We start from the raw sequence: 26,175 nt of genomic DNA, 5'->3' as shown, positions 1-26,175 counted from the left end.
CAAGAGATCTATTGGTGTTATGCACTGCGTTACATTATTTATGTGCATAACAGCAATCATAGATTCATCATCGCGATAACCTTGCTCTTAGTATATTTTTGCCGAAAAATACTTTATGAACTGTGAGTTTCCCCTCATTTATTGGCCAAGTTTTGTCGAGGAACCCGGCGTTGCTCTCGGGAGATGGGCTTCTCTCTACCGATACGCTCTCGGATGTGGGTTTTACCGCATCAATACGACCGCTCTAGCACTTCCGGCATCCGAGACTCTTTAGGATTCGTCTGACCAGGATTTAACCGTTGGGCCGATGACTATCTTAGTTAGATTCTGTAACGCGAATGTTAGGGTTTGGTTTCTATTCTCTAATTTGCCATTCCCCTCTACCATTTTGTAGCATTCAATAGCAGAAAACTCGAACGGTCCAACTCAAGCTGTCATGCCACGTTCGGGGCTCTGTTTTGCGGGGAAAACCCGCAGTCCCTGACTCGACTTTCTCTTACTTTTGCGCCCCTTAATTCTTCTTGAATCTACTGACAACTAATCTTATACTTTCTTCGACCCCACGAGCCTCTCTCTCTCTCTCGACTCACCATTTACTCAGTCTAATCAGAAATATCCGGCTCTTCCCTGTGGGCTCTAGGCCTGGCCTCGATTCGCTACCGGCCATGGCGAGTAATGATAAGGGACACCCCACAACTGGGACTCTTGCGAAGCAGCTTCGACATCGCATGAAGACCGCGACTCCCCGCGGCGAAAAGGCAATGTCTACGTTATCAGATCGTGTGGGTAAACGTGGCTGGACAAGAAAAGTGGGTATGTCGACATAGCCCCATCGCGTCCACTGCTTAACTTTCTTAAGGCTTGCCTTGAGTGCCATCGCAGAAAAATAAAATGTGACATGACTACAAAGAGTAGATGCACTTCTTGTGAAAGGCTCGATGTCCCCTGTTCGGTCAATGAATACCGTCGTCGTCGCAATAAAGAGAAGTCAGTATTCCATCACGTGTCTTGATGATCACTTACAAACACTCTTATTAGGAGAAGCAAGATCGACGAACTTGAATCGAATATCGAGCGGATGGAGAATGTTTTTGAAAAGCTGGGCTTGATGCGACCGGTTGATGACCTTCCTAGAACTCCTGTGTCATATTCCCAGTCTTATCCTTCCTGGAACATATCGGAGGCCCAAGCATGGGACACTATCAGCGAGTCAGGATCGGATCATTCAAACCATCCTACAAATGATCCATCTATGCATCCGCCTGCTAGTTTGGTTGATAGCAAGGCGTCTTCCGGAATGGAAGGCGACAGCGATGTCTTTTTGCAAAATTTGGCATGTCCAAGCATCCTGGTGGACCTCACAAAAGACAGGGGGGTCAATCGAAGATCTGAACATGGAGAAAATCAGCACCAGGCCAAGGACAATTCAAGAAATCTTGACCTCCACAATTCAAATTCGATGTCTTCTCTTCCAGTTCTGGATCAAGACGAACCGTTTGACGGCACATCTACCCCAAAGACATTCTATCCTCTGCCGGGTATTGCTGAAACCATGGTGCTTTTCCTCGAGTTTCTCGAAAATTTCAATACCATTTGTCCCCTATTCCAGCCGGTCTCACTACTATCAATCTGCGACGAGGACAGCAGCATAAACCCCGACCAAGCAGATCGCTGGGCGTGTATAAATGTTGTTTTAGCGTTGGCGCATACTATGCGCTCAAGAGCGTCCGATGTGGCGCATTCCAACCATCAAATCAGTTGGATGTTCATGAAAAATGCTTTGCAAGTGGCGAAAAGTTTGTGCAATAGCCCTCCAACTCTCTGGGCAGCCCAAGCCCTTCTTGGAATCGTAAGCTTGCCAACCTTAACCTTCAAATTGAACAACCTAATTCCTGTTTTAGACCGTCTTTTTACTTGGCACATTGAATGACAAGCCATGCGATCTTTTCGTCACATCGGCGCTCCGGATCACTCACGATCTTTTATTGGGGGGTCACCGCCAAGGCAACCCCCTTGCCTGCGAGGATAATCAAATTGAACACTGCCGTATGGTCTTCTGGATCGGGTACTGTTTAGATCGAGAGTATGTTTCCAGGTCATATAGCTACAATTATATCTTATCTCTAACAGTTTTTAGTATTTCCTTGCGGTTTGGTAGATCTCTAGGGCGGACTGACGAATATATCGATATCGAGTTCTCGCCCGGCCTATCATCGCATCATTATACCGTACCATCGGACCAAGAACAAATCGATTTCGACGTTTTCAGATCTTACTGCGAGCTTTCGGTCATAAAGGGCCACGTTTACAAACTTTTATGCTCAGCGACAGCGCCTAAACAATCAACATCAGGTCTTGCCGACTTGGTGGCTAGGTTGGACGAAAAGCTTCGAGGCTGGAAAGCGAGTGTTCCCAAAACATTCCGTCCTGACGTTCAGGATACGGCTTCATTTCCCAAATCAAAGGCATCCGTACTTCTTCTCAGTCTTCACTTCTCATATTTCAACTGTTTGTTATCAGTTCATCAAGCGCTCAATTCACACGGTTCGGGTATATATATGGAACTCGCTAAAACATACAGCTCCGGAATGCTATCTGAAGATATCGCCCACTTTTCTGCGATTCTATGTCAAAATGCAGCCAGGGCATCGATAAAGCTGGTGAAACATATGCCCGCACAGAATCCGTCTATGGTCGGGTAGGTCAATTTCAAAATTCGCTTAGCCAACGTTGATATGTCAACTATCTAACAAATTTGATAGAAATCTTCTTCACTATCTCGTTGTAGCGACCGAGATGCTTACAAAACAAATAATAATAAATCCAACATCTGGGGCATGTGATATCTACATGATTGCCCAGGTCGAACGCTTTCTATCATCTGTCGTACTTACCGCACCGAATGAAGGAATGCGCAGAGTGGTTGAACATTGTGCCGAGCAACGTTTACTAGCCGAGTCAGCAGTCAATCGAGTGGATGCTCAAGTTGCATTTCAACTTGAAGTTAGTTAGTAGTACAATGGATGGGTGCATTGACCCTGGGTTTCGAGTTCCTGGAGCCTTGGGAGGTTTAAATCTGATGTCTCCACCTGGGCAGCTACCACCTGGGCAGAAATATATAATGCTGCATCGTCTCAATGCCACCTACCTCCGTAGTATTAGGTACAACTTGAATTTTACCTACTAGTATTACGGTATGACCATGGACCTCGGGAATTTGATAGGATTTCTGCCTTGACAATAATAAGCCCCGAAGCCAGAACCCGAGTCATCGATTAATACCCGTAGGTAGTACTTCAAATTTAAAATGAAATCATATTCGTCATCAGTTCATGATATAATTCATTCGATAGTTCTATTGGATCAAACGTGATTCTATTGTAGCACCAGACCCTACACTGACTTGAAAATGCTAATATGCCACTGCTCAGGAAGACCCAACTTGATACACCAGTTTGCTAGCTCGGATTTTGCCTTCTCGTAGCAGTTGAAGCCCGGCCAAGGCCCCCTCCAAGCCGCCGGGCTTGACCTGGTACGGGTGGGGCTGGATTCTGCGATCCTCAAGGAGCTTCTGCACAATGTTCCACCACTTAATTCCAAATTCAGGGTTACTGCCATCGGGTGTGATTTCCTGCGCACTCATGCGGTAGGGGTCGCCCAACACATCATATGCCATTGAGACATGGGAATCAACATCATCTCGAGCAGATTTAACATCAAGAAGGGCGTTGTAGGATCCTCCCGCAGATGAGATTGCAGCACTGCAGATCGCCGCTGATTGAGGAGTCGAGATAGTGTCTAGCACAAATTCAAGAGCATCGTCGGTATCCTCCTTGATCTGCTCGCCGACTTGTGGATCATGGTAATCAAAGACTGCGTGTGCGCCAAGTTCAAACATCAAGCTGCGGTTTGCTTCAGAGCATGTTGTTACTACTCGGAGTCCGGACAATCTGGCTAACTGGATTGCAAGAGTGCCGGTGGCGGTTGCGCCTCCATAAATGAGAATATTCATTTCATCCTCTTCGCTTTCCTCGCCCGGATAGGGCAATTCCATGCTTTGGTAAAGATTTTGACCGACAGTTGTCAATCCAACGCCGAATGTAGCTGCAGCCTCGAAGGTCATGCTATTGGGTATGCGAGTTTGCAGGTCTCCCTTGGCAATCACGTACTCAGCAAATGCACCGCCATTGTGACGAACTGCATTGCTGCCATGCACAAATCCTGCCACTCGGTCGCCTTTTTGAAATGGCTTTGTAACCTTAGAGCCAACTGCCTCTACCACGCCAGCGTAGTCACAACCCACAGTAGCTCCATTGCAGGAAACATAATCGATGTGACGCCAATCCGTGGGGTTCAGAGCCACTGGGCCATATCTTAGTCAATTAGTCCGCACATGACGTAAGGGACAAGGAAATGTAGTGTGACAATTTAGCATACCTGCTTTTGTTTTGACGAGAATATAGTCTTCTGGGACCTCAGGAATAGCAACATCTCGGCACAGTGCGGCGCGGCCTGGCTCTTGGACGACGATGGCGCTCTGGGTAGCCATCTTCAAAATGGCGACCTGATGTGGGGGAGGAAAGACGGTGAAGGAAGGCCAGAAAATCGTAATTCGGAACCTCCGAGGTAAATCTTGTCGATAGCAGATTCCAGCTGGGGAAAGCTACAACCATTTGGTTAGGGAATGGCTGTGGGGTGAGTTGAATATTTTAGCGTCGTGAAATCCTGATAAATGCTTGGTGGAGGCGGACAATTCCATAAAGGAGCTTATACGTCAGATCAAAAGAAACTATCAAATACTATTCACCTAGCGTAAGCTCTGACTCCAGTGAGACAGTGGGAGTGGAGCAGAAGGGTGGGCATCGGGGATGTGGGGGCGAGGGACAGCCCCTGAGTTTGCATCGTGAAGGAATAAAAAATAACATTGCGGATAGGAGTTTGTAGCGTTTAGGTAGCGTTTAGAGTGTCAGGGTTCAGAGGCCCCAAATAAACAGGGAATGTGGCTTCGATGCTCCCATCTGCGGAGGGATCACAAATTTAGTGATGGTAATAACTGATAGTACGTACTAGTGCCAACACAACCACATGTGTCTCCGAAAGGACAACCTTTTTCAGTTAGTAATACTAATTCCACCCAGTCACGATGCTTTCTCGTCATGCCACCATCTTGAGCAGCCCAGAAATTGTTGAACCGGAGGGCCGGAGGGGGACAGCCAAGCGAGACCAGAGTACTTTCTCCACTGCGGGAACGCAAGTTCGGGATCTTCTCACCCACGATCACATCTCGCGGATGTTTGGCGCGCGTGGACTGCCAAGGCGGTCGAGTGGACTTTAGGTTAACAATTGCGCATAAGCCCTCTGCGGGCCGGTGGAGCATGCACTGAAGATCGTTTCCTGCATGTGTAATGAGGACTCTGTAATACAAAAACAAAGTCCGGTATTGGGGTTTCATGGTCCCTGCGGTCATCGCGAGATTCTTTCCCCTCAAGATGGTGAGTATGACTGCATGGGAGATCAGAGTGTGTGGGTCACGATGCAGACAGTTGTTGGGGTGGCACGCGAAATTGCATCGCATGCATGATCATGATATCAAATTGCCCCTCACTCCTCGCGTCTTGAAGATTTTGGCGGGAATGAAGATCTGGTTCGTGGATCTCGGGCTCCGCTCAAAGGAACTTCTTCCATGATTTGCTAGGGGGAACCTCAGCTACACATGCCAGGAAATCAAGGTTGTGTACTCTGTAGTCCGGAGCCGACTTTACTTCAGATCCATCCAATGTAGGATGCATGCACGTTCTTCTCCAAGAGGTTAGCACTCCTACCATTTCAGGGGCCAGTAGATGATCGATCGGCAAGGGTATTTTTTTTTTAATATTACACTGCCATAGCTAGGCGGCCGTCTACAGGAGATGTAGCGTGAACCTACCGGATATCTAGCCCTTTTCACTAATCCTCGGTGCTCCACAAGGCTTTCCCAAGACGATGGATGGCCAGTGAACGACGCGTGTGATAGCCAGCCTTCCCATACCTTGACACCGACCTTCCAGGGTCCACATCTCCATCTTAGTTGTCTGCCAGAACGATGGGGACTTCCCGATCCCGGAAGTCACTCGCCGAGTATAATTAATACCCCACAGCAGCCCGTCTCTTGGACCTTTTCTTTTGACCTTTGCAAAGCAACTTGTTTTCAGCCCCTTTAATAATAATAATTCCAAGATGCCTGGAATACCGACCGCGAAGGTCACTGACCCAGAGATGGAGTCAATCGCGGTCATTGGAATTGGGTGTCGATTTTCAGGAGGTGCGACGTCAGTGGAGGATTTCTGGCAGATGCTATGCGAGGGGCGAACTGGACACGGAAAGATTCCCTCCAGTCGTTATGAAGCGTCCGCCTTTCATCACCCGACTCATGAACGAAAAGGCGCGGTATGGAGTTTCCAATCAACACGTGGATTTTGAAATCGACTGAACTGACGCGTGCGACGAATAGATCAACCATGATAGTGGTTTCTTTTTGCAAGAAGACCCGGCGCGCTTTGACGCGCCGTTCTTCTCGATCACTGCTAAGGAGGCGGCGGGAATGGACCCTGCGCAGCGACTTTTGCTCGAGGTCGCCTATGAAACCTTTGAAAATGGTGTGTTCAGGGTTTTTTATTAAGAGAAAAAATGGCATTGTCAGCTAATCAAAAATCACAGGTGGAATTCCCATTGACACACTTCCAGGGAGTGATACGGCTGTATACTCCGGCTCAATGACCAATGATTATGAGTTATTGTCAACCAGGGACATTTATGATATGCCCCACAACTCAGCCACTGGAAATGGCAGAACTATGTTGGCCAACCGGTTGTCATGGTTTTTCGATCTCCAGGGCCCGAGTATTATGATGGATACCGCGTGTTCTTCAAGTCTTACTGCAGTTCACCTGGCTACCCAGGCCTTGCGCTCCGGCGAGTGCGGAATGGTAAGTCCCACCATCTACCAGGCAAATCTTTATTCTACGGATACTAAATATTGCGATGACAGGCCCTTGTGACAGGAGCTAGTCTCATTTTACACCCTAATTTTACACAGAGACTTTCATATATGCACATGATGAGCCCTGATGGTCTTAGCCACTCCTTTGACGAGTCCGCAAACGGATATGGTCGAGGAGAAGGTTTTGGTGCAGTGCTTTTGAAGCCTCTCTCAGCTGCTATGGCTGATGGAGATAATATCCGAGCCATCATCCGGGGCACCGGAATTAACCAGGACGGTCGCACCCCTGGAATCACCCTACCAAGCCCGACATCTCAAGCGAACTTGATTCGGTCTACCTATGAACGGCATGGCCTTTCAATGAGAGATACGGCTTACTTTGAAGCACATGGAACCGGTACCCCTGTCGGTGTAAGTTGGAACAGAATTCTGATGCCCCAAGTCAAGGAAAAGTACGATCTTCTAACACAAACCAACAGGACCCTATAGAATTATCTGCTGTCGGGATGACGCTTGGTCAGGCTCGAACTGAGACCGACGAGCCGATATATGTGGGCTCCGTGAAGACCAATCTTGGTCACACTGAAGGCGCCGCTGGTGTCGCTAGTCTAATTAAGGTCATCCTATGTCTGGAGAAGGGTACATTGGTACCGAATGCCGGATTCAAAAATATCAACCCCAAAATCCGCTTAGAGCAATGGAGACTGCGCCTTAGCGACAAGACGATGCCATGGCCTGATCATCTGCCCCAGCGGGCAAGTATCAACTCATTCGGATTTGGTGGCTCAAACGCACATCTTATATTAGAAAGCACCAAAGAGTTTTTCAAGGGAGATGGCGAGGACAAGGACCCCCTCCCTCATATCGTGGTATTCTCGACCTTTGATCAATCAGGAATTGAGCGACTTGGCGAAAATTGGAGCAAATATCTTCTCCGGCAACAAAAAGCTGAGCAAGACATGCCGTTAAAGGACCTCGCTCATACAATGTTGACGCGCCGTTCGCAATTGGGCTTCCGCAGTTTTGCCGTCGCCAACTCTCTCGGTCAGCTGCAGACCAGTCTTGAGAAAGGACTGCCAAAATTTGCCCGCGCCAGCCGCAAAGCCCAAAGTAAACTTGCCTGGGTTTTTACCGGCCAAGGTGGCCAGTGGCCTGGCATGGGTAAAGAGTTGTTGAGGGTACCAGTGTTCAAGGAGAGCATTGCTCGGTCACAAGAAATCCTCACATCGATGGGTTGCCCTTTCGATATCGTCCAAGAGATCCGCTTGGTTGCAAAGGAGAGCCAGATGAACAGACCCGATCGCAGCCAACCTATTACATGTGCCCTGCAGATTGGATTGGTCGATCTTCTCACAAGCTGGTCCGTTCGCCCTCAGGCCGTCGTTGGTCACTCCAGTGGCGAGATCGCTGGTGCGTACGCAGCAGGATATCTTTCCCATGAGGACGCCATGCGAGTGGCCTGGTTCCGTGGTTTCTTCTCCCAGCAGGCTGCCGAGAGTGATCGACGTGGAGGTATGCTGGCAGCTGGACTCTCAGCAGAAGGCGCCAAGAAGTATCTGGATGAGCTGCCTCCTCGTTCGGTAGTTGTTGCTTGTGTCAATAGTCCTGTCAGCGTGACCCTCTCTGGCGATGTGGACCAGATTGATAAGCTCGAGGCAAAAATTCAAGCAGATGGTGTCTTCGCTCGCAAGCTACGCATCGACACTGCTTATCACTCACCTCATATGGAGGATCTGGTCGAGGTCGTTGGAAATGCAATTGCCTGTATCAAGCCAGAAGATCGATTTGATGGGTCAATTCCCATGCTATCGTCTGTCACGAAAGAGCGTGTTTACCCTGCAGAGCTGGGTGGGCCGTACTGGGTGAGAAACATGATCAGCTCAGTTGAGTTTACTGCTGCTGTGACGCAGCTTTCGAAGTTGAGCGAGTCTATCAAGGGTCGTCGTCGCCCAGTCCCAATCAAGTGGACAGCCTTGCTAGAAATTGGTCCTCACTCTGTCATGAAGGGGCCAGTTTCTCAAATTCTGCAAGCTGTCAGTCCAAGCATGGTATCGCTGCCATATCATTCACTGGTCTCACGCAACCAAAATTCCCTGCGGACTTCACTCGAAGTGGCTGGTATTCTATGGAGTACAGGTCACGCGGTCGACCTCGCTGCAGTGAATAGCTGTGTCGACTCCAACCCTCCAGCAATGGTTTCTGATCTGCCTTCCTACCCCTGGAACCACCAGACATCCTTTTGGCACGAGCCTCTCGAGACTGCTCAGCTGAGACAGCGCAAGCACCCGCGCCACGATATCCTGGGAGCACCTCTTGACTACCAAAATGCTCTCGAGCCTCGATGGAGGAATTTCCTCCGCCTCTCGGAGAATCCGTGGATGTCGGACCATGTCGTTGCTGGGTCCATCATGTTTCCCGCCGCTGGAATGCTTGTGATGGTCACAGAAGCAGCCCGACAAATGGCCGAGAACCAGGCCAACATCAAGGGAATCGAGTTCCAGGATGTTCACTTCATGCGTGGTGTGGTAATTCCAGATGACGAGAGAGGTCTCGAGACTGTCCTCCAAGTCTCGCCTCATCCAGGAATGCCTGGCTGGTATGAATTTGGAATTTTCTCACTTCCGTCAGGTGGTGGTTGGATCCAGCATTCAAAGGGAGCTTTTGCGACCAGATATGAAGATCGCGATAGTGTTCAGTGTGCAGACAACTGGGCTGCTGCGGTCGCTCGCATCAAAGATACCCAGAATGTCGCTCAGCCGGGCGACATGAGCCAGGCATATCAATGGCTCTCGCAGACTGGAGGACTCACAGTTGGCCCTGCTTTCCAAGCAATGACCGACGTCTCATTCTGCGACTCTGCACCGCGTATCTGGGTATCTGGTTCAGTGACCGATACAAAGTCTGGCATGCCTTCCGAAAAAGAATCTACGAGTTTCATTCACCCCACCACTCTTGATTCTCTCTTCCAGAGTGCCCTTCTGTCATGCTCTGAGGCCCTCTCGAATAACAATGCCTACATCCCCGTTGGAGTGGACCATGCCTACATCTCCGTAGGATTCCACCCTCAAGCGGGTGAAAAGTTTGTGATCCACACGGAAACTCAGTATCGGGATGGAAAGTCACGGTCGCAATGTATCGCGTCGGATACCTTTTTGTCTCAGCCTTGGGTGACTTTTGAAGGCGTCCGGCTTGGGCGACTTCCTTTCAACCCTAACTCTCAGAAGCAACAGGATATCAACTCGGAGAGCCGCTACTCTTCGATCGTTTGGGGGGAGCATCTCGAGTCCCCACTCGCCACGGCCTTGACTCATGCAGAGAACAAGAAGGGGGCGGCCGTCGAAAACGGCCTGCTGCAGCCCAGTGACTGGATGAAGCGCTTGTGCCATACCAATGGAGACGCTAGAGCGCTCATTGCCACTACCACCACATCCAGTCCTTGGATCCAAAGCCTGCAAGCCTTCACTCCAAGTAAAGGAATTCGACCTTGCTGGAGCAAAGCCACCATTGCCCTATGCGGTGGTGATGACGAGCTGAAGGAGAAGATATCTGGGGAGAATGTTGGAACTCAAGTGACATCTCTCTCTGCTATTGACGATCTCGCATCATCCTTCTCGGAGGCAACTTACGACTTGATTGTTATTGATGAGCCACACATTTGGGGCGGCAAAACCACCAATGCCGTTGTTTCTTCTTTGCCCACAATCCTTGATCAAGGTGGCTTCGCAGCAATCAGGGTGTCGGAAAAGAACTTTGATCTTGCCGTTGAGACTCTACAGCGCTTTGTCGGTCTAGAAATTTATGATTTGACTGCAGACCGCGGCTTCATCATCGCTCGCAAGACACCGGAGGTTTGGACTACCGACCCTGAGATCTTTGTTCTGGGCGGAAAGGAAAATTCGGAATCGCAGGCCATCTTTGATTCTCTCGCCAAGATCTTCACCACTCGTGGTGCTCGACTCGTACCAACTGGATTGGATGAGGCTGCTTCGCTGGCAGGCAAAACTGTCATTTCGTTGCTCGATCTGGAAAGTTCCTGGATTTCTGACTGGAAAGAAAGTGATTTGAAGAGCCTCCAGAGTCTCATCAAAACCCAGAACCTTCTATGGGTCTCACCCTTCTGGGGCCAAGGGCCGATCGAGAATGCTGGAAATGGTGCCATGGGCGGTCTTTTGCGAACACTACGCAATGAACACTGGAACACCACTCTTCCCCAACTGCTTGTCGATGAGCATGATTTGAAGAATGTCACCCAGCTAGCCTCCACAGTCCTCCATGTACTCCAATTGACCACTCAAACGTCCACGCGCCGATCGGACTTGGAATTCAGACTTTCCAATGGCAAGCTGCTTGTTCCACGAGTTGTCGAAACACCTGCTGTGGACGAGGCTATGCAGACCTTGATGCATGGCCCTAGGCCAGTTCCTTCCGAGCTTGCGCAGGATCCCAGACATCTCCAATTGAAGTACCAAGATGCGAACACATTCCACTGGGAGGAGAAGCCAGATGTCGTTGCAGAGCTTCCTCAAGATCAAGCCGAGATCAAGGTTGAAATGGCCTCGTTGTCCAACTTGAATGGCGAAACCGGCAAAACCCCAGACACCGTTCTCCCAATGTTTGAGATTATCGGCAAGGTTACTCGCATTGGTTCCAGTGTGCGAGACCTTGACGTCGGCGACAAAGTGCTGACCCTGGCTTCGCAAGCATCGCCACTTGCAACAACAATGTGCCTTCCCGAGAGCGAGACGGTTAGAATCCATGCCAATATGAGCCCAGAAAAGGTCATTTCTACTCCGCTTGCATATCTCAACGCGCATCAAATCATCACCAAGGTCGGTCGTCTCGGCTCGAACGATTCCATCCTGCTTGTTGGCCCCATTAGTCAGACTCTGCGATCAATGATTGACTACTCCCTTGCCTTGGATATGCAAGTCATTGTGGCTACCGACTCTCAAGACACAATCGACAATCTGGCTTCCCGCTATCCGACTCTCAAGGACCGTGTTCTGAGCGTTCACAGCAGTCTAGAGACCAGCGTTTCCAGACTAACCAATGGAAGTGGAATTGATGCTAGTGTGTGCTTCATGGGGGGTTATCCTGGCCGAGTTGCAGCAAGATGCCTTTCTTCTGGTGGGCAGTACATCAACCTATCCAGCGACATGAAGCTCAGCGCGCTGCCTGAAAGCTTTATTGACAGCGGCTGTACATTCTCTTCACCTCAACTTCAAAAGACATTCTCGGAGAAGCCCGGAAATCTCCATTCTTCTCTTCGTCATGTCATTGACTTCATGAAAAAGCATCAACTGCTGGAGCGAGTTGAGCCCTACCGTGCATTCTCTATATCCGATCTCCAGACTGCTCTCAAGCACTGCCAGGGTAACAACACTCGTGCTATACTCGACGTGCAGGCACCTGGAAAGGTTCCAATTGTTCTCCCACTGCCTGATCTTACCAGATTGCCTGCTCAAAACACATATATCCTGGCCGGTGGTCTGGGCAACTTAGGACTGGCATTTGCTGAGACTCTAGTTGAATCTGGGGCTCGGCATCTGGTATTTCTCGGACGATCTGGCGTGGCGCAACGCGGCCAACAACTATCCTCGATCTACTCCGTGATCAAGGCTGCCGTGTCGACATAGTGAAATGCGATATTTCCCGACCCGAAGACATCGAGCATCTCGCTTTCAAGATTCGAAGCATGAAGTGGAATGTTGCAGGCGTTATACAATGCACGACAGTTCTCAAGGTAAGACCCATTCACTGCATCCACCATCTACGATCACCTAACTAACATTCACCTCCCAGGATGCAATGTTCGAGAACATGACATTTGATGACTGGCAGAAGTCTACTGATCCAAAGATCCGTGGCACACTGAATTTGCACAATCTCTTCTCGGAGGATGACTTGGCTTTCTTCGTGGGCTTGTCCTCCGTGGCAAGTGTCATTGGTAATATGGGACAGACTAACTACTCTGCTGGAAATGGGTTTATCGACGGTCTCATGGAGTGGCGTCGTGCCAATGGCCTTTCTGGCGTGTCCATCAACATTGGTCTTGTTCCAGATGCCAGTGGTCTGAGTGATGTTGCTGAGGATCAAGAACAACGTCGCCGCCGATACAAGCATCTGGAAGGAACTGAAATTATGACCCATGAACTCCAGACCTTGCTTCGGGTGGTCATCAACAGCAAGATCTCGCTGCCGCCTCAGATTGTTGCTGGCATGACTGACAATTTGTCTCGCAAGACTCCTCCGGCAGACTGGCTGTTCGACCGCAAATTCGACCACCGTCTGTCTCTTGCCGTCGAGGAGGAGGACGAGTCCGCCGTTTCTACTGCTAGCCTGCTAAAACAGGCTGATTCTCCCGAGACAGCCACTCAGATCGTCGTCGACGTGCTGAGTGAATACCTGGCAAACGAAATGGCTACAACTGCCGATGCTATCGATATGGATCTTCCCTTGTCCGCATTGGGAGGTAAGTGATTCACTCATTGGCTCAATCATTTCTATGGCTTATAATGCTGACAATTCTCTTTAGTTGATTCTCTCAAAGCCACAGCAGTTCAAAATTGGGTCTCCCGCGAGTTGGGCGCCGAGCTGACCTCCTTCGAGTTCCTTGGTTCTCAGCCCACCAAGGCCCTAGCGAAGAAGATCGCTGACGCTAGCTCATTCGTTCCGGCTTCAAACTAGATATGCATGAATCAGATTTTGGGCATGGCGTTATTTTGAGGCAAATTGTCGGCCTTGTTCGGGGCAAGGGATGTTGGAATGTGGAGACCGCTGGATGGAATCCTCTGCTACTCTGACTTGGAGTTCATGTGAATATTCTTGTGGTGTATGGGTTCTATGTACACACGCGCTTCTTGTTTTATGTTTTCCTCCCGTTATTTGAAGGGACTCTAATCAATCCATACCAATTTACTCCGTTACCTTAATATCCTCCAACGCCACGAGGCCAAGTAATTCGCCCAAAGTAGTGCCAGTGAGACTCTGCAGTGTAATTTACTTACAATACTGTGTCTTGAAATGTTTCGATACTTTCAACAATGTATAGTCGTGAATACAACAAGCTCCACTTAATCGAGCGCCTATCGCCAGCCACGACGGTGGCGCCGGTGGGTCTCGGACACCACCCGTCCCCTTCCCCTGTCTCCCAGATCCTTCTCCCCTCGATTTCGAAGGGTTTGAGATCATTTCCCTTAGCTGCATAGTTAGCTGGAGGAATGCAATAATTCGAAATCCTTCACCTTCGCACGAGACACTAAGTGGCACTCATGTACGGGGAGGAAGGTCGGTCACGAAAAGATCTCCTTTAGCCCGTGGCTCCACTCCATCAAGGGGGTTTGCGTTGCAGGCGGGTCCCCGCAGCTTGCAGACAAAGGTTTCTGCACCGTGAAGATGGGACCCAGATCGACGAGACTGCGATCTAGGCGATCAGATCAACATGGTGACAGAACTTTTCATGCCGAGGTGACAGTCCGCTGCGGAGCAAGCTAGCATACGCCAAGTCTCATCAGAATCCTTCGACTCCAAATCGGTAAACAAATGAGATACGGGAATCCGTCCGGAGTACGGAGTACGACCTGCCACGTTTCGTACTTTGGTCCCCGGTAAACATCACATTCGCATATGTAAGTTACAGCAGCGGCTTTTCACATCAGCCGGACTCCGTATGCATGCATGGCACAAACGTGAGCGCGTGAAGCAAGGATTTCCTCTTTTTTTTGCAATCTGAATCGGGAGTGTACTAGTATGTAGTAAGGTTGTTTTAAGCGACCTATCGGGACCTGTTGGTGCTCCGTCTGAACTAGTGAGTTTCCGCTTCTTCCCGCCATTGCCTCTCTTTTCTTTTCTTCGAATCTTCACCGCCACTATAACCTAATCGGCCATAAGAAAGACCATGAGTTCGTGTGTGTGTGGATTGTGATGATGGGTACACTAACTATCAGCAAGACATTCGTGTTTTCTTTTGATCCAGCTTGTCCCACCGCGGGGCGGCCGAGGCTCTCCGAACGTGGACTCATTCCCACAGAACCCTAAAGAGGGCTTGGGTAACCTAAGTGGGCAACTAAAGTGGCCCTGATTTCCACATGAGGGGCACGCTACTCTGTGTAGATCACAGACTGGACCTTGGTCGAATGTCCCGGGGCAATGGCGTCGGTGTTTGGATCAGCAAGGTGCTTCATTGGCGCTGCTCCAATCTGTATTGGAAATCATCTGGCTGTGGGTGATGCATATCACTACCCCAATTGTGCTGCCACCATCTTTCAGATCCCCACTTGCGATGGGTAAACCGGGAACTATGGGGCATTCGTGAGAGACTTTCCATGAAATCCCTTTTCCGTAGACTTTTTCCCTCCACCAGCCAGCCTCAACGCAGACTGCGTGCCCTCTTCTGGTCCCCCGCAAGATAAACTATTTGTTTCTGCCTTTGGGACGTGATCCGCTTGATCCCATTCTTCTTCCTATACTCACCCCCTATCTGCCATGTCGGACGCAGAAAGGAAAGAATTGGGCCTCCCGAAACGCCCTGCAAGGGCGGCCCACAATCGGTTTAACTCTGACAATACTATTTTCGAGCTCTACTTCTCTAAAAAGCCCCAAGCAGAAAATGAGAAGACAGCTGCTCTGGAAGATGATCTTGAGGCCCAGGCTCCTCAGCCGAAGCGCAAGGCGTTTTCCCATTTGAGATACAACGTCTTGACAGTCTATCGACGTCTGTTCGGTCTTGTTTTCTTCGCCAATCTGGCTGTGTTCCTATGGGTTATGATCTCAAATCGCCAATTATTGGCCCTTGTCGATGCAACGGCTGTCAATCTGGTGGCTTGCGGTCTGGCACGACACCCAATGGTCGTCAATGCCATCTATAGAATTGTGTGTTCTGTTCCTAGATCTTGGCCCCTTTGGATCCGCCGCAGAGCTGCAAATGCTGCCCACTACGGAGGTGTTCACAGCGGCTGTGGAACGGCATCTTTAGTATGGTACATTGGATTCGTTGCGGTGGTGTCAAAAACCTATTGGACATCTTCCCCCATCAGTCCCGCCTCGGATCACGGTTTTTCGGCTGCGCCGATCGCTGTCTCATATATCATCCTTGCATTATTGGCGGTGATGGTCATTGTGGCATACCCCACCTTTCGCATGAAGATGCACGACTATTTTGAGCTCACTCACCGGTTCGCCTCATGGCTGGTTCTGGCTCTTTTCGTCGTTCTGGTGATGATCTTTGTCCACGAGGTTAGCAGAGCAGAGCTGGACTCATTCGGCCACTTCTTGATCACCCTTCCTGCTTTCTGGCTATTGCTTGCCGCCATCGTCGCTGTGGCCCATCCATGGATCTTGCTGCGAAAGGTCAAGGTGCAGACCGAGCCACTTTCTACCCATGCTACGCGTGTTCACTTTGATCACACCCCAATTGCATTTGCCAAGGGTATTCAAGTGACGAAACATCCTCTTCGTGATTGGCACAGTTTCGCTGGTTTCCCTGATCCAGCATCCTCTGACAATGTGGTCCAATCCGAGAAGCCTCAGGAGCCTGAAGAACCTCAGCAGCCTACAGAGCCTCGGCAGTCTGAAGAACCCCAGCAACCTAAAAGGATCGTGAAGCCCCACGGCCATGGTCACCGTCGGAGCTGGTCAATTGTGGTATCCAAGGCCGGTGACTGGACCTCCGACACCATCCAAAACCCGCCAGCGTACCTCTGGAAGCGTGCTGTGCTGATGCGTGGTGTCGGCTATGGAATGCGTGTCTTCAACCGCATCATCATTGTCACGACCGGATCTGGAATTGGACCCTGCCTCGGCTTCCTGGGTGATGAGAATCGACCTCTGATCAAGGTTATTTGGCAAACCCGAACCCCAGTCAAGACCTATGGTCAGGGTGTCATGGACCTTGTGCATCAAATGGGGCCCGATCCCATTATTTTCGATACCAGTCGTGATGGTCGTGTTGACATGCTTCCGACTGTACGCCAACAGGTGACTGAATTCGGCGCTGAGGCCGTCTTTGTGATCAGTAACCCTGCAATGACCAAAAAGGTTATTTACGAGTTTGAATCCCAGGGGATTCCGGCCTATGGGCCTATTTTCGATTCATGATGAATGATCCATGTCCAACGATATATGATATATTTCTGCGTGTCTCCGCTCTAGTATTTATACTAGCAGACCTGTCATCGTGTTCCAAATAATCTTAGTTCTTACCAAAAGTTTAGGTATATAATAATAAATTACAATCAATACTAATTCAAATCACATTTTGCTTTCTGCATGATACTTCAATAAACTTACCTATCCCCTACGACATGCATCAATATTTCGTCTTCGTGAACTTTCGTGTGAACTTTCGGCCCCTGAAAATCAACTAGTACTAGTAAGGCACGGGCTTCGCCGAGGCCCGGAATACCCGCACTGACTCGAACAAAAGTACCGCCACAAACCGTCATGTCGCAGCGTCGCAACCAAATATATTGTCAAATATAGTATTTATAAAATAATGAAATATTTGTTTCAAATGTATTCCTAAATGCTCTAACGTATGTCATGCGTGAGTGGATACTAGTTAGCTGGTAGTATGAAACACCGGTCTCAAACTTAGACCGTTTTGTCAACGTGCGACCGGTCAAAATCGCGACAGCGACGTGTTAAAGGGCATAAATACCGGCACGGGCCGTTGAAGTTCAGACTGTAATATCCACTGGCATCCGCTACTTCCCGTACCGAGATGCAGGACAAGATGAGACCCTGTACCCAGCCCCAGACCGATTTGGATGTAGTCAGGCGGATCGTGCGCAACGGGTGAACAAACGACAGCATAAACGACCTGGGGCAGTCGGCATGCAAGTGCCAGCAGTCTACCGGCTCGAGCCAAGCCCGGCTTGACTTAACTGGTGGCGTGCTAGAAAATTTAATCCGCTGGCGACAAAAGTCGCGCGTCCATAATGTGCCCGAGTGCATTTTCGGAACAGATCTCAGACATGTGTTCACGAAAGGATTGAGATTTTATTGGATAGGAAACGTGATACATAGCCCTCGGAAAGTGAGACTCACGCTCTGGTCAAAACAAGCTCGACTGATTGATAGATATGGACTGTGCCTTGAACTTTAATAATAATAACAATACGAAGTCAATAACCGACGCGTAAGTTTCACCGTATGTTGAACTTGAATGCCAGGAAGCTGGGAGCCAGATCGAAAATCCTAAACAAAGTTGAACCACCAGCATATCTCGAGTAATAAAGGCACACATCCATACTCACATGACTACATCTATCTATGATCTAATTTCACTTAGATCAAAAGGATCTCGAACGCCTGAAATTATTGATTTCTCGCCCTCTTGCTGGCCTCGCAAGATAGACACTTTTGAGATAATGTTGATCGTCATCCGCCCGTCACCATCGAGCGGCAATTGTCGACGTTCAGATCTCGTCTCAAACTTCTAGAGCCTGTTCACTACTGGCATGATCGCATTCTATAATGAAGTAGATGGTGATAAAGCCATCATTTCAAAACTCTCGCCACCCTGTGGGCCAATCGGGAATTCGATTTTCCGCCCAACGACGCATCCACAAAAAACCTAGAATCCCCACCTCTATCGTCTCTTTATCGGATTGTCTGTCAATTGACCATCTTCAGATCAAACTATATAATGGCCAAGTCCAAAGCAGCAAAGCGGAAGCGCAATGCGCAAGCCGATATCCCTCAGAAGATCCAGAAACCCGATACCGTCTTGACGCCACCCCCGATGGCACATCACTTGACCCAAAACACCTCAACACGGTCGTTTCAGACGAAGAACTCGACATTACGATCGAGACACTTACGACTCTTGCACAATATCCCAATCTCACAAAGTCGAAAGCATGCAAAGACCTCCGGGTTGCCGTCTATGACTTCCGCCAGGCTTGCACGACAGGAGCCAATGCTGCTGGTACGCATCTCTTGGGATCAGACCGCAATGATTGCATCATACAGATGTGGCTAACACTTTGACAGAGGGCGCAAACCTCACAGCTCGTATAACCGGTGCCCTAGCCGATCAGAAATATGTTGATGCCAGGATCCTCCTTGCCGAGATGAGAATCAAGGGTGAACAACCAAAGATCGGATCCTTGTGTCGCTGGGTACGAGACCTGGATGTTGTCAGTGGCCTTTCAACGCACCCAGATACACTTGACAAGGACCCTGTGGAACGGACTGCAAAGGATTTGGAGCTTCTCGCTGTCCTGGATGCCATTCTCCGCGTCAGTGCCCCGATCGATAACAGCCCCAAGGCTCTCCCCTCCACCTCTCCCATCGCCTTCCAGTCAATCTGGGACCTTCGGCCCTCTAGCCCTTCCCTCGAAATATACGCTTCCGTACTCGATAAGTCTATTCTCGCACATGCTCCCAAATCTCCCACCGCACTCCGCGTCATCGAAGAAACACCGGGCCCCCAGCGCAAACCTCCGAACCACCACCCCGCGATCCTCTATACCACCGCCCCAAATGCCGTTCCTCTAGCCCCCGTCGGCCCGACTATAACATACCACCCACACCCTGCTGTGCCTGGCCTAGGTGTTGCCATGAATGTGCTATCAGAGGAGGAATGCAAAGCGATAATTGCGGCAGGCGAATCCGTCAATTTCCTTCCCGATGCGCCGCTCCGCGAGGATGGAGATGTGAGCATTCTAGCCCACAACTTCTACTGGGTTATCGATACCACATTCCATGATATGCTCTGGGCCCGAATCTCCTCTTACGTACCGCCCTCAATCAACGGTCGCCTTGTTCGCGGTATTAATCGACGATTCCGTGTATACCGATACGTTCCCGGTGCCGAATACCGTTGTCACATCGACGGTGCCTGGCCTCCGTCAGGTATCCTGCCTGATGACACGTACGTCTACGATTCCTCGCCCGAGGACAAGAGGCAAAGCTCCATGTACACCTTTTTGCTTTATCTCAATGATGAGTTTGAGGGTGGCGAGACTACTTTCTTCCTACCGGCAGCCCGGGAGGGAACTTTGAATGCCTACCCAGTCCGACCCGTCATGGGATCCGTCGCTATTTTCCCGCATGGAGAGGCAAATGGTGCCCTTCTCCATGAGGGTACCGGGGTGAGGAAGGGTGCTAAATATATTATTAGGACGGATGTCGAGTACGACGTGAAGCCTTCCGAAGAGTGATAATGACAACTTGAATATAAATAATAAAATACAATTTTCAAATTGGACGATACACGACTGGGAAAACTTTCGGTTTGTCTATGGATGATTTAAATCTGGAATGACTAGAAATTGGCGCTCGTTTTCCATTGCAAGAATGAACATTTAGGTACGAGCCGATCGGCCTCGAGGCCTCGGCCTTCATGGGAACAATGGACTCGGGCTTTACTACACACAAGTGAACGATGAAGCGGCATTTGGGTCGCCTCCCTTGTAGGTGAAAACCTGGGGGTATGGGCACAGATAGCCTGTGCGCTTCGCAGTGGCGTCCGAAGTTCCCACGGCAGAAGCCACAGCCTCCAGACGATCAGGCAGAGTGCCGTTCTCGACCCAAGCCCGCATAGCGCCGAAGACAGTCTGGCTGGGATCGAATCCAATGCCGTAGCCGCAGTGGGTGACTCCAGGTGCCAGGAAGAAACGGTAGTAGTCTGAAACATGGGGATCGAATGCGGTGGCGCGTGTATAGTAGTCCACTGTTCCGTTCGTTGGGACCAGTTGATCGGCCATACCATGCCATGCGAGGAGCTTAGTACCGACATGCTTCATCTTGGAGAGGTCTGGGCTTGAAGTTCCAATAACAGATGAATATTGCTCGATTGATTGGCGGAAAAGACGGTCGTAATCATCGCGGTTAAGACCATCGGGAGTGAAGGAAGGATCCCTGGCCAAGAAAACTTTGACCCAGTCGTCGGAGATAGGGAATGGAATCACCGTGCAGTTGTCGACAGATGTGCAAGTTGTTCCCAGCATCGAGGTCAGGCTGGAGTCGTAGTGGAAGCCATACCACTCGAAGCGACCATCTTTGGATCGAGGTCCCTCCCAGATGGCCTCAACGAGCTTGGCCATCTTCTTTGTGATTGTGATTTCACTGGCAGGCTCAACGCAGTTAACCTTTTGGCCGATGAGAGATGAGGCTTTGAAGTGACACTGTCCCGGCAAGGCGATGATGCCATCTTTGACGCCATCAAGTTCGTCGCATGCCTCGGTGGCCGCAGTCGTAAATGCATCAAGAACACAGGTTGGTGGACGGGTATCTGCGTGGTAGCACATCCTTTAGTAAAGTCCATTCGAATGAAACCAAAACCAGCTTGAACTTACCGAGCAGTTGAGCCATGAAGGGAGCCCACCAGCCAGCAGGAGCGAATTTGTCCCAGCTCACTGCCGGGGCACCACCGACGATTCCATCAAAAAGCTCGGGGTATTCTTGCGCCATCGCATGTCCCTGTCTTCCACCAGTCGAGCAGCCATGCCAGTATGAGTAGTTCGGCTCCCTTCCGTAGTAGATCTTGGTGGCTAATTTTCCAAGCTTAGCAGCTTCGGCAATAGCAACACTGGAAAAGTCAATCAGGGCCGGCCAATTGGTCTTTCCATGCTTGGTGAGGCCCCATTCCGCAGTCAAGGCATTATTATCGTGTCCTCCGTCCGTTGAGGATGTTGCGTATCCCTCCAAGAGTGGCGAAAGAATTGTACTCTCGCCGCCGGCGAACCAGCCACCACCACCATCCATGACAAAACGGGAGTTCCAATCCTTTCGATTGAAAGGAAGACCGATATAAGCGTTCACTTCGTCATGTTCGCCAGGGTGAGTGTACGTCACTTGGATCAAGCAGACATCCACCGTGGGTGCTGGAGTACCCGGAATGTCAGGTATAATGCCTACACCTCCAGTAGCATTGCGGCCGCTAGTCGAAAGGTCATGCGCGGTAGTGACATTGAGAGATGTGATGTGAATGCCTTTTAAGTTGAGGGAAGCGAAATTTCTGGCAGTGCAAGGTTGGTTGCGAGATGATACAACGCCGGTCGCGAGGGTGAACAGTGTTGTAATCACGGCTGTCTTTCGGAACATCATGATGAACCACTATTTTAGGTTCTCGCCCTATTCAATCGCGCAGAAATAGGTAAGCTAGAATATAGAAAATGAGTTATCTTCGGCGAGAAAGGTCTACTTTATACACGCACAGACGACTATCCTCCATGGTTGAAAAAGCAGGACCCTGAACATGAAGGCAATGTAAAATGCACAAATGTCAGCACTGCCTTGGGAACCGCTGGAAATTGGAGAAGTAGACATTCCTGACACGGATATCTAACAGGCACACTACACTCAAACGAGTGTTTGCGAAGATCTATTTGGAAAGTATTCCATGCAGAATTTCTGGGAAATCACCGAATATGAACCGCCAGCGAATCAGCAGATTGAAATGTCGTCGTTCTCTCGGTTATTGAGGCTTAGATCGCGTGTTTGTGCGGGGCTTGGCATCTTAGTACACATGCCCAATTTGGGGTATCACGTCAGCGCGCGTTGGAGAGTACCGATCGTTTAATCAGAAAGTTAATCTAGATAGGTCGATTAGAAGCTTGACCTGTCACTATTTCCCAATCCAATACTATTTACGCAATTTTTCTGGTGATCGATGATGAGGAGTGAACCAAATATATCGAAGTCCAAATACTTTCACATACCAGAGGTTGCAAGACAGAACTTAGAGATGAACATGTATCTTTGATTTTCTTCCTTTTTTCGTTCTTGCTGAGAAATAAAATATCAAAGGTGGAGCAGAAACGCCGATTGTCTATTTTAATTTAGCTTGACTTGAATTCATCAATATGAGCTCTTCTGGGCAAAGGAACTTGAACACTGTACGTGTATCTATAGCTACTTGGTGCTAGCCTTTCCATTCTATAGAGCGAAAGAGATCAAGATGTGGCATACTTTGAAGTAAGCAAAACCGGTAGAATATCTCACGGCTAATTGTCTTGTTACATCATCTGTGATAGTATCATTTACAGATGCATCACGGAATATTTTGTCCAGTCACAAATCGCAAGCACGTGGGCACTACTCGATCACTGTAACACTTTCCAATCGACAACCTCGCCAGAAAATAAACGGAAATCGTCACAGCCCTTCCTCAGGCAGAGCCCGGTGATGCTCAGAGTTTGCGTTTTTCGAACAGATAAGAAAATGAGAGAGTTCTAATGAGCCCATTAGATCATCTTCGATGTAGACGTGCTCTTGACGCTGCTATATCCCAGGAGTTGTCGATTGAGAACCACGACCTTCACGATATGCAGGACAGGAAAACCGAAGATGAACCCGATGGAATAGGAGCCGTTTATGAAGGCGTAAGTATATCTTCTATTTATGATATTTCCTAACTTGGAGACTGGAAAGTACAGTGCTAAATATACTAATCAGTACTGTTCGGCGGGCACTGGTACCCAAAGATGCGATTACCTTCACAATAGAGCGATGCACTGGGTAAAATGTGCGCCCAACCACCGAGTAAGTGAACTGCCCCTATGATTGAAATACACCTTAACAAGAACATAATAGTGCACTCGGACTGGAAATCACTGTGCCTACTCTGAGAGTGATCAAAGTGCTGTTTGTAGCTAGGTCAGAATTTGATGTACTGCTCTCCAGGGCCGTTCAGTTGAAGAAAATCAACTTGAATTCTATAGATTATTTCCAAGGTTCTTTATATGAATTATAGATAAGTTATGACCACTAATCATTAAGGAGCTAGTAGATTAATATAGCAAATTAAAAAGACATTACTCAGAAGTAGACTGCGGCGTACACGCGGGGCGCGAGGATAACGATCACCCGCACCGCAATTTAGGGGTACAGGTAGGCCATTTTATTCCACAGCACTATGACGACGTATAAGGAAATAGAGAAGCTAAACTAGTACTAGTACTGCGACTACTACCCATGGGAAAGGCCTTCAAAAATTGTGGGGTCCGCAAACCTTAGATGAGCACTTTCTAACGTGTCGATGGTCGAGTCTTGAGCCTGTGTAACAGATTATTGGAGAAGATTAAGTGGAAGTGAAAAACAGCGAGGAAATGAGGGAACGCATGAGTAAGGTAGCGGGTTACTAATAGTAAAAAGTAGAAGGGGAGCTTGGAAAAGTGGAAGATTGAAGCAGAAAATGCCCCAGCCTTTTCACTGATTAAGGTGGAGATAATCACAGGCCCGATGAAAGAGTGTGTATTGGAGGTTCCGGATTCCGGGTTGCTGGCTTGGGGTTGCCTTTGAGGCTGAAAGGTTGTTGAAAGACGATTTTGAAAGACACTATAGCTCAGAGGAAAATAATTGATGTATATTTTAGTGGAAATAAGTGGGGCTATACCTAGGTATATACAAAACGAACTCCAAATTGGAGGTTTCCAATCAACATGGTTCGTTGTCCAAATACCTCGGAAATTATTTCCGATCGTGCGGCTCTGATCACGATCTGCAACAGCCTCATATCACAACTGCTCTGCATTAGAGCCTAGCCGAGAAGGTCTGCGGGTTCTTACTTCTGTGAGCCTGCGCTGCTGAGGCGCGACCAGCCCGACGGTCAAATACGGCGCCGGATGTAAGGCCACTGCCTCCAGGGTATTTTTCGTAAAAGAGACCACCAACCATTTAACCAGCGCAGTACAAGCCAGGCACGGCAGAGTTGGTGGCTGATGATATGACACCCGCAGTCTGATGGTCAACAGCTAACCCGCCAAGTGTGAAAGTCACGCCACAGGTCGCCTTGATAGCCATATAGGGGCCCTTTGTTAGAGGCGTAGCCCAATTAGACTTGGGTAATGCGAGTTGCTTGAGGCTCGACTGCGTGGACAGACCGTCCTTGACAGCCGGGTCCCACTTATGGCCAGGGTTCTCTTCTTAAAAAAAACGCCACAGCCCTGTTGTACTACTTGATTGTCTCCACGAACTTGCTCGGATCTTTCAGGCCACATTCGGCACACCTATCGGCCAGCTCCTCTAAAGTAGAGGCTGTAATATTCTCCACGATGCTATAGCGGTACTCCTCATCCCGCAGCCAGGGAGTCATCTGGGCATCCCAAACCTGAAAGGCAGCATGGCCGGGTTGTGCCAGAATTGCATTGCCGAAAATCGCATACGTGTAGTTGCGAAGGTCAACACCTTGAATCCACAAAGCGCTTTCCTTCAAGATTAAGCATCAACCCGAGGGGGTAACCCGACTTGGTAAATTCGTTTGAGATGATACGATCACCTGAATTAGGGGGAGCATTGGCGTCCCACGCAACAGAGTGGCAGCCAGACCAGTTACCGGCTTGTTTGGCCGAAACATCTCGTATAGCCATTTCTAGACATGAGCAAATATTGTAGGGGGTGCCGCGTACTTCAGCAAAATCCCAGTTTGGTTCGAGGAACTGCGATCGCATTCGGGGATTGACCTCAAAGCCTCCGGCCGCCAGAACCACAGCTCCAGCCAGAATATGCCGTTCACCAGTGGTATCTTCCACGATGACAGAGCGGACAGCCTTGGTAGCAGTATCTACCACAAGACATTTGGCTGCGGTTGAGAACAAGACCTTGACTCCTAGCCTCTTGGCTGCTCGACGGGGATCATCGATCAATCCCTTTCCGCCGTCCTGCGTCTTGAGGCACATGTCATCCCAGAATTTGAACCGCCCGTCGATTTTGTATGCCTGACGATTGAATGAAAGCTGGAATCTTACTCCATGCCCCGCTAACCATTTGAGCGCCGCATTAGAGTCGTTCACAAGAGCACAAGAGAGGTCCGGATCAGATCGACCCACACAGATACGGGAGATATCGTCTGCGAAATTGGCAGCCGAGTAAGGTTCTATGTCAATTATGGATGCGGTAGCCTCGTCGACGTTGTTCACGATCGGCAAGACGTCTGCTAATCCATAGTAGACCGTCCTGAAAGCGCCAGCGGTGAAGTAGGTGTTCCCGCCGGCCCAGGCAAGAGTCAATTATGAGGACGCGACGATCGCCCGACTCTGCGGCGGAATGGCAGAGCTGAATCCTGCATTTCCACCTCCAATAACAAGAACGTCAACCTCATTCAAAACTGGCTTCATGACAGGTAGAGATTCTGAAATGCTCTTTATGGAGACTGAGACTTGGATTAAGTGCTGGCAGGCAACTTGAGTATCCGTTGGTGCGGGTGGTGGGTGACGACGGCCCAGTAAGAGGAGATACAGCTTTGTCTA

At 49.4% G+C, this 26,175-nt stretch overlaps 8 protein-coding genes across 8 annotated transcripts; 5 read left to right on the top strand and 3 right to left on the bottom strand.

Moving 5' to 3' along the window:
• Positions 1-610: 610 nt before the first annotated feature.
• Positions 611-3,012, top strand: N7509_012979 (uncharacterized protein; the record flags this gene model as incomplete). Its single annotated transcript, XM_056637616.1, is given in 5 exon segments — positions 611-813; positions 828-987; positions 1,039-1,849; positions 1,902-2,698; positions 2,763-3,012. 5 exon segments carry the CDS (start codon positions 666-668, stop codon positions 3,010-3,012), a joined length of 2,166 nt encoding a protein of 721 aa, XP_056481123.1. The 5' UTR covers positions 611-665.
• A 415-nt stretch (positions 3,013-3,427) lies between these two features.
• On the bottom strand, positions 3,428-4,549 carry N7509_012978 (zinc-binding alcohol dehydrogenase family protein; the record flags this gene model as incomplete). The annotated part of the gene is made up of 2 exons (XM_056637615.1): positions 3,428-4,362; positions 4,438-4,549. 2 exons carry the CDS (start codon positions 4,547-4,549, stop codon positions 3,428-3,430), a joined length of 1,047 nt encoding a protein of 348 aa, XP_056481122.1.
• Positions 4,550-6,216: 1,667 nt separating this feature from the next.
• Positions 6,217-12,615, top strand: N7509_012977 (uncharacterized protein; the record flags this gene model as incomplete). Its single annotated transcript, XM_056637614.1, has 5 exons — positions 6,217-6,426; positions 6,491-6,635; positions 6,697-6,965; positions 7,028-7,390; positions 7,459-12,615. The coding sequence occupies 5 exons, from the start codon at positions 6,217-6,219 to the stop codon at positions 12,613-12,615; spliced, it is 6,144 nt and encodes a 2,047-aa protein (XP_056481121.1).
• Positions 12,616-12,674: 59 nt separating this feature from the next.
• N7509_012976 (beta-ketoacyl reductase) lies at positions 12,675-13,666 on the top strand (the record flags this gene model as incomplete). Its single annotated transcript, XM_056637613.1, has 3 exons — positions 12,675-12,722; positions 12,782-13,451; positions 13,515-13,666. The coding sequence occupies 3 exons, from the start codon at positions 12,675-12,677 to the stop codon at positions 13,664-13,666; spliced, it is 870 nt and encodes a 289-aa protein (XP_056481120.1).
• A 1,797-nt stretch (positions 13,667-15,463) lies between these two features.
• Positions 15,464-17,074, top strand: N7509_012975 (uncharacterized protein; the record flags this gene model as incomplete). Its single annotated transcript, XM_056637612.1, has 1 exon — positions 15,464-17,074. One exon carries the CDS (start codon positions 15,464-15,466, stop codon positions 17,072-17,074), a length of 1,611 nt encoding a protein of 536 aa, XP_056481119.1.
• Positions 17,075-18,438: 1,364 nt separating this feature from the next.
• N7509_012974 (prolyl hydroxylase family protein) lies at positions 18,439-20,145 on the top strand (the record flags this gene model as incomplete). The annotated part of the gene is made up of 3 exons (XM_056637611.1): positions 18,439-18,502; positions 18,636-18,908; positions 18,974-20,145. 3 exons carry the CDS (start codon positions 18,439-18,441, stop codon positions 20,143-20,145), a joined length of 1,509 nt encoding a protein of 502 aa, XP_056481118.1.
• Positions 20,146-20,352: 207 nt separating this feature from the next.
• On the bottom strand, positions 20,353-22,033 carry N7509_012973 (uncharacterized protein; the record flags this gene model as incomplete). The annotated part of the gene is made up of 2 exons (XM_056637610.1): positions 20,353-21,218; positions 21,283-22,033. The coding sequence occupies 2 exons, from the start codon at positions 22,031-22,033 to the stop codon at positions 20,353-20,355; spliced, it is 1,617 nt and encodes a 538-aa protein (XP_056481117.1).
• A 2,571-nt stretch (positions 22,034-24,604) lies between these two features.
• On the bottom strand, positions 24,605-26,043 carry N7509_012972 (uncharacterized protein; the record flags this gene model as incomplete). The annotated part of the gene is made up of 4 exons (XM_056637609.1): positions 24,605-24,832; positions 24,900-25,131; positions 25,157-25,882; positions 25,946-26,043. The coding sequence occupies 4 exons, from the start codon at positions 26,041-26,043 to the stop codon at positions 24,605-24,607; spliced, it is 1,284 nt and encodes a 427-aa protein (XP_056481116.1).
• Positions 26,044-26,175: the final 132 nt, after the last annotated feature.

This window comes from Penicillium cosmopolitanum (assembly GCF_028827165.1).
Source record: "Penicillium cosmopolitanum strain IBT 29677 chromosome Unknown utg000012l:1.0-3308103.0:1.0-3310761.0, whole genome shotgun sequence".
Taxonomy (NCBI): domain Eukaryota; kingdom Fungi; phylum Ascomycota; class Eurotiomycetes; order Eurotiales; family Aspergillaceae; genus Penicillium; species Penicillium cosmopolitanum.
The sequence above is the reverse complement of the archived record's forward strand: the minus strand, read 5'-3'. Positions and strand labels throughout refer to the sequence as shown.